The sequence below is a fragment of the Cuculus canorus genome, chromosome 17 (genome assembly GCF_017976375.1).
Source record: "Cuculus canorus isolate bCucCan1 chromosome 17, bCucCan1.pri, whole genome shotgun sequence".
NCBI lineage: Eukaryota > Metazoa > Chordata > Aves > Cuculiformes > Cuculidae > Cuculus > Cuculus canorus.
Window position 1 is genome coordinate 616,040 of NC_071417.1, and position 6,483 is coordinate 622,522.

Below are 6,483 nucleotides of genomic sequence, written 5' to 3' on the forward strand. Positions count from 1 at the left end.
TGCAACAAAACCAGTTAAGGCCATTGGAGTTGTTAGATGTCAAGGTAGCTTACATGTGTAGGGTATTTTGGTCTTCCTCCAGTAGCAATGACAATATTTTCTGCAGTAACAATAGTCTACAAACAAAAAAAAGAAAATAAAAATCAAGCATTTGAAATCTTTTTATCTGTCTTCAGATTCTATCTACGTACAAATGAATGACAAATGAGAATGCTGGCACTACCATCTGTTATTGATATGACATGATAATCAGCAATGAATTAAAAAAAAAGATGGAGATAAGATAAACTAATACATGCAGGAATTCTCCTATACCTTCTCCATCAGTTTTTGTTTCAATATTAAGCTTACAATTGTTCCTGTACTGGACAAGATTCTGATGACTATTTGGAAGCAACAGTTGTGGACAAACTGCGGCTTTTTACAATCAATTTTTGCTTAGGACAAAACACACGGTGATCACAGCGAGTAAGTTCTGTCTCTAAGGCCTGGAATTAAGACACCTCAAAAGTGGCATATTTTCAGAAAATGCTACCCCTAAAAGCTTTTGCTCTCTCAAGCTGATATTAAGCAGTAATATTATACAACAACCCTTAAAAGGGTGTTAAAAATGCACATTCAGCCTCTTGTTAACCCTGCAGACACAGCCACCACTCTGCTACGCGACTCAGTTGCTTGAAGCTGTGCATTAAGTGTAATTGCCTTCCACACATTATTTTTAATTAGAAAGCTAATCACCCATACAATTCATTTGGAGGAGGAAAACATCTCAGACTGATCCAATGCTCAGAGCAATAAGGAGATGTTGGTCCTCCTTACATCTCAGTGAGTATCTATCAAAGCAGTATGATTCTGACCAAAACAAACCTTTTGTCTCATTATTTCCTCTGCAGATTAAAAATAGTGGCATGGTAACCGATGAGTTAGAGGCTGTGGGCTCAGTAGGCAACAGTCAAATACATAAACATCTCCAGGCAGAAAATGCAAATCTTTCTCCCCAAAACAGTACCGAATACATAAAGCAATCTGCAAAGTGCATCCTAGCTGCTAGTTGACCTGAAAAACAGCATATGAAGACCTGAAACGTTGCAAGCGAACGATACTGCAGAAATCAGCACAGTAGCTCACCTCTTTACCTCCTTTTGTTAAACCACAGACTGTATACGGATCAGAAAAACTTCCTTTCATGTTGAAATATTTCACCTTCCTGTTTAGAAGAAAAAAGCAACGTAAATGCATACTTAACTAAGAAAAGGAACAAAACACAATCAGCTACTTTTTCCATATCTGAAGTGCTAAAAAGGATAGGAAACAGGTACAGAAAAGGAAGAAAGTATCTAATTTAATAGCACTGTTTGCAGCTCCGTGGTGTAATTTAAGTCACTTAACTCTTGTGTCACAGTTAGCTGGTCTATACAGCAGAATACCTAACCTTGCAACATGCTTTGGAATCAGCTTACTTCCTTCTTACCTTTCTTCCAAAGAAACGTTTTCCACTAGCCATAGCATTACTATTACTACCTATAACATCACTAATACAATGCTCATTTGGAAGCATACAAAAGTGATTCAGCAGGAATCACTAGACTAGAACCTGTTAAATTATCTATTACTATAACTTCTCTATAAAAGGAAACGCATGCCAAAAAAATGGGAACCATTTCTGCACTGAAAGCAAAAAATCAGCTGCTTTAGCATGGTGTGAACTGCGGGACTTGTATGGCATATAAATTTTGGTGGACAAGCTTGAAATCATCTTGAGAAACCCTGAGTACTTCATAACAGCGCAAACCCTCTCAGATTCTATGATCACACACTGTTAGAAAGCTCTCATGTATGGTCAATTCCAGCCACTATTTCCCGGAAAACAAAAAGAAGAGCAAGGGAAAAAAAATAATCACATTGTCAAGGGCATTTACAGTCCTGAGCAGAAAGGACTTACAAACTCAAAACGCTAGCTCTAATGAGAAACTCCAAAGGCAATTCAGCAGTTCTACAAGGAGAAGAGTTCCCTGACTGCAGGAAAATGAACTTCTAAGTCTTACTTGTCTTGCAGTTGCACTCTGTGTCCCCAGTTCAAGGATTTCACGTAATTCTGAACAGCTTGTGCCATCACAGACCTGTGATGAAACAAGAAATTGAACATTACAAATTCAGATTACAAAACTCAAACATACAGGCAATTGCTAGAAATTAGCAATGTTCTACAGTTCTTTTTGTTATAAAAGTACATTATCAAGTCCAAATCAACATAACATCTATCCTGAAAAAAAGAGTAAATACAGATTCATGTTTTAAACAAGGTGCAGTCTAAGAAGCTTCTTGTAAAATTTACTTCCCTAACTGTCCCTAAATAAATACCAACTGGGAAAAGTTGTTAGATATTTGCAGCATGTAAGAGTGGATATGGGCAATAATATTTACCAGGTATGATGAACAGGTTGGGCTATATTCCAGCCATAGTGTTGGGCATCTCTAACAGCACTCCCTAAAAGGGCTGCTTGATGCATAAGCTTTTTAGGAATGCAGCCAACATTCACACAAGTTCCACCAAGTCCCCATTTGGTTCCTTGGAAAAAAAAAGCAGAAAAAAAAAAACCCAAACATAAATGCAACAGGTTAGTGTATCTTAACGCAGTTGGGTTAGTTAAAGAATCAGGTTGTTCGTGCCATTAGTTTAAAAGTTCTGAAACACACAGTTTATTGTCTCCTACAGATCAGTTTCTAATTCAGTTTATGTTAATTTTTCTCAACGAAAAACATCTCCATATATTCTTCTTCTAAAATTTAAATCACCTCGAGATGTTTCTTGGAGCTCTGAAGATCAAGTTACTACACATACACAGTTGCTAATTTGCATTTGCAGATCTTATTTTACATACTATACATGAAGAGCCTCAACATGATACAATTGATAATCTCTAGAAATTGTAAATGACATTTTGACAGAGACAATATTAAAGCCCAAAATCTACTACAAATAGCAGCATCGAACGCTGCTGACAACCTTAACATGCAGGGGAAGCAGGCAGAGCTGGAAGGAATGAGCAGTACAGCCATCTGAGCTTAAGGACTTTTACTACAAGCAAAGCAGGCAGTGTGGCTTTGGCCACTTTGCTGCCTAGAGCAATTTGCTCACCTAGGCAATTGGTTTATACACACGTGCAAATATTACCCTGGTATTTCTCTTCCATACCTTGTGGAGAAGGTTCCACATAATCCAAAACAGCCACTTTCCTTCCAAACTGAGCAGCTTTAAACAAAAAGCAAGACGTGGTATTTAGAGAAGGGAGAAACACACAAAGATAAAAATTCTTGGTAACACAGGTACAGATAAAGAGTACAGGAGATGCCGGCTGCCAGTTTTTACTGTCTAACTCAAGATGCCAGGCTAAGGACCCAGACTGCACATGTAGTCAGCAGATTCTCCAGAAGGCACTTATGAACCCAGAGTAGAGCCTCCTGCATCCATTGACCCTAAAGATACAGTTTGACCCCAAATTAGATGTTTAAGAACCTTCTGGGTTGTTGACCATATTACATTGAGTTACAAAGGGGCAAATTTCTCTACAGCAGTTAAACAGCTCCTGAAAACAGTCTGAAGGGACCATAGTTTCAAATAAGAAATGGTATTATTTAAAAAAATATAGTACCTATGGAGGCACTCAGGAGTATTTTACAATAACAGTGAAATAAAAAGCTTATTAGATTTTTTGATGACAAAAGATTAAATACTTCTTAAATGGTTAACAGGATGACAGACAAGATCATGCCACAAAGTGTGATTGATGTGCAGATTAACTCTATGGAGCTGAGTTAAAGATTAATGTACATGCACTGAAGTATACTATGTTTCTTAAAGAGATTCAGTATTATCAATAACACTTCTCTTAGCTGTCAAAAATAACAATTAAGCTAAACCAAAACTTTTGCTAGTTATTTATAAATACAAACCTTCTTTTGCACAAGCAAGGCCTCCAGACCCTCCACCAACTACCAGAAGATCATACTCTTTCTTTCCTGTGAAGAGGATGTGAAAAAAGAGAAACAGGCAAGGCAGATGCAAGAGGTACGTACACACACAGGTAAATATAAAAAGTCCGCTATTTTTTACAATTGATTATTGCAGTTAGGTTTTCTTTACTTTACTAGAGCACCGTATGCTTTTCAGTGTCCCATGGCATTCTCCAAAAATTGCTGAACTATCTACTCTGCTTTTGTGAAAGAAATACAAAAAATAAGGCAATCTGAAAGAACCGTAGAATAGTTTGGGTTGGAAGGGATCTCAAAGCCCATTTAGTTCCACCCCCTGTGACCAGCAGGGACACCTCCCACTGGATCAGGGAAGGGGCTGAGTCCCCATCCCTGGAGGAATTCAAAAGACGGTAGATGAGGTGCTCAGGGACGTAGTTTAGTGGCAGATAGGAATGGTTGCACTCGATGATCCAAGAGGTCTCTTCCAACCTGGTTATTCTATGATTCTATGATCAGGCTGCTCACAGCCCCGTCCAACCTGGCCTTGAACACCTCCAGGAAGTCACAACTTCTCCGGGCAGCCTGTTCCAGTGCTTCACCACTCTCATAGTAAAGAATTTCTTCCTAAGATCCAATTTAATTCTCCCCTCTTTCAGCTGCAAACCTTTCTCCCCACCCCATCCCTGCACTCCCTGACCCAGCGCCCCTCATCAGCCCTGGAAACCGCTCTGAGGTCTCCCCGCAGCCTTTTTTCCTCCAGGCTGAACCACCTCCCCCCTCTCCTCACACGAAAGCCGCTCCAACAGGTGCCGCTTTTACCCATCGCCCCCAGCAGCTCTTTCTCCGTGCCCAGACGCTGGTAACCGAGACCCAGCACAGCCCCCCGCCCCGCAGCAGCGAGGCTCCAGCGGGGTCACCTCCTTGCCCCACAAAGCCTCCCTCGGCGGGATGAGGAGAGCAGCTCCGCGCCCGGCAGCCGGTACCTGAGAGGCCTCGCACCGCGCCGCGCAGTCCTGGCAGGCGCCTCCACCACAGCGCCGCCATGCTGTACGGCAAGGGGAGGGGGAGGCGCCTCCGCGCCACGGCGCCGCCATGCTGTACGGCAAGGGGGGGGGGCCTTCGCGCCACGGCGCCGCCATGCTGTACGGCAAGGGGGCCTTCGCGCCACGGCGCCGCCATGTTGTACGCAAGGGGGCCTCCGCGCCCTGCAAACGCCTACCGCCACAGCACCGCCATAGTATACGTCAAGGGGCCTCTGCGCCCGCCAAATGCTTCAGCCCGGCGCCGCCATGTTGTACGGCAAGGGGCTTCCTCGCCCAGGCAGGACCCTGCGAGGTGTCGGAGCAGCGCCTGCAGAACTGGGATCACGGGGGAGGGGGGATGCAGCCGCTGCGAAGCTGCGAGGGGCGTTTTGAGGAGGTGGCGCAGGCCCTGGAGTTATTGGAGCGCGTTTGCGTTAAAATCAGACGCATTGGAAGGGGAAAAATACCCTTCTGCTTTGCCCGAATGTTCCCCCCTCGAGCTGCTGCCGCAAAGGGGCTCGGGGAGGGCGTTTCGGGGCGCGGAGGAGCACGCGGAGCGTCCCTATCCCTGCCCGGGGCTCGCCCCCCTTTCGCCCCTCGGACACGGCCCAGAACGCCCAGAGCCGGGCGGGGAGCCTCGCTTCCCCCCCCGGGCAGGGATCCCGGGCTCGGAGGGGTTGGGAGGAAGCTGGAGCGGCTCCGGGGCCCGAACCGCCCGCGCCGAGCGCTGCTGCACCGACCCCTCTGCCTGCGGGGTGACACCAGCTCAGCTCGGACCCCTCTGCGTGGAGCGGATACCTCTCACAGCATGGGTGACACCAGCGCAACACGGGTGACACTTCTGCGCGGCATGGACAACGCCTCTGCACTGCATGGATGACACCCGTGTAGCACAGATGACACTTCTGCGTGGCACAGATGACACTAGTGCAGCACAGCCACCTCTGCGCGGCTTGGACACCTCTGCGCGGCATGGGTGGTACCTCTGCAGGGTATGGGTGATAGCAGCATGGACACCGGTGCAGCACAGACACCTCTGCAGGGTTTGGACACCTCTGTGCAGCACAGACACCTCTGCGCAGCACAGATGACACCTGCGCAGCACAGACCCCTTTGCACAGCACGGCCTGCCGGAACTCCTCTGAAGCTTTGGAGCCTTCCGCAGCGTTTCCTGGCCCTATGCCAGCTGATGGAACAGGAGCGGTGCTGCTGACCTCCTTAGGATGGAGTCATGAGAGTTATTAATGACCAGAATGTGTTCTGGCAGCCGGAGGTCGAAGGCCTCAAAGTAGGCACTGATGAACCAATGACACAGGGAACGAGAGCTTCTTCATCCGGGAGTGCTGGCTGTTGGTCTATGCTGCAGCACAGCAGTGACCCTGCCCTGCTCGCCACTCTGTGCAGTGAGCCCTGTGTCATGCACTTTGCCATGGCCACAATGGAATTTGGGACAAAGAATCCACCATTCCTTGGGAAGAAGGAGCTG

General features: G+C 46.0%; 1 protein-coding gene across 7 annotated transcripts in view; it reads right to left on the reverse strand.

The window, feature by feature from the left end:
• Nucleotides 1-5,169, reverse strand: part of TXNRD2 (thioredoxin reductase 2) — a 39,522-nt gene extending 34,353 nt beyond the window's left edge. For 6 of the 7 annotated variants that reach the window (XR_008452751.1, XR_008452754.1, XR_008452753.1 and 3 more), the window contains exons 1-7: nucleotides 4,959-5,051; nucleotides 3,955-4,020; nucleotides 3,197-3,253; nucleotides 2,425-2,569; nucleotides 2,046-2,120; nucleotides 1,129-1,207; nucleotides 54-116 (exon numbers count right to left, since the gene is read on the reverse strand). Coding sequence is in view for 2 of the 7 variants with exons in the window: in XM_054082722.1 (XP_053938697.1) it covers nucleotides 54-116; nucleotides 1,129-1,207; nucleotides 2,046-2,120; nucleotides 2,425-2,569; nucleotides 3,197-3,253; nucleotides 3,955-4,020; nucleotides 4,959-5,019 (546 nt within the window). In the remaining 5 variants the exon portion in view is untranslated. Of the gene's footprint in view, nucleotides 1-53; nucleotides 117-1,128; nucleotides 1,208-2,045; nucleotides 2,121-2,424; nucleotides 2,570-3,196; nucleotides 3,254-3,954; nucleotides 4,021-4,958 lie in introns of all 7 variants that reach the window. The other variant, XR_008452755.1, reaches the window with a different exon arrangement.
• Nucleotides 5,170-6,483: the final 1,314 nt, after the last annotated feature.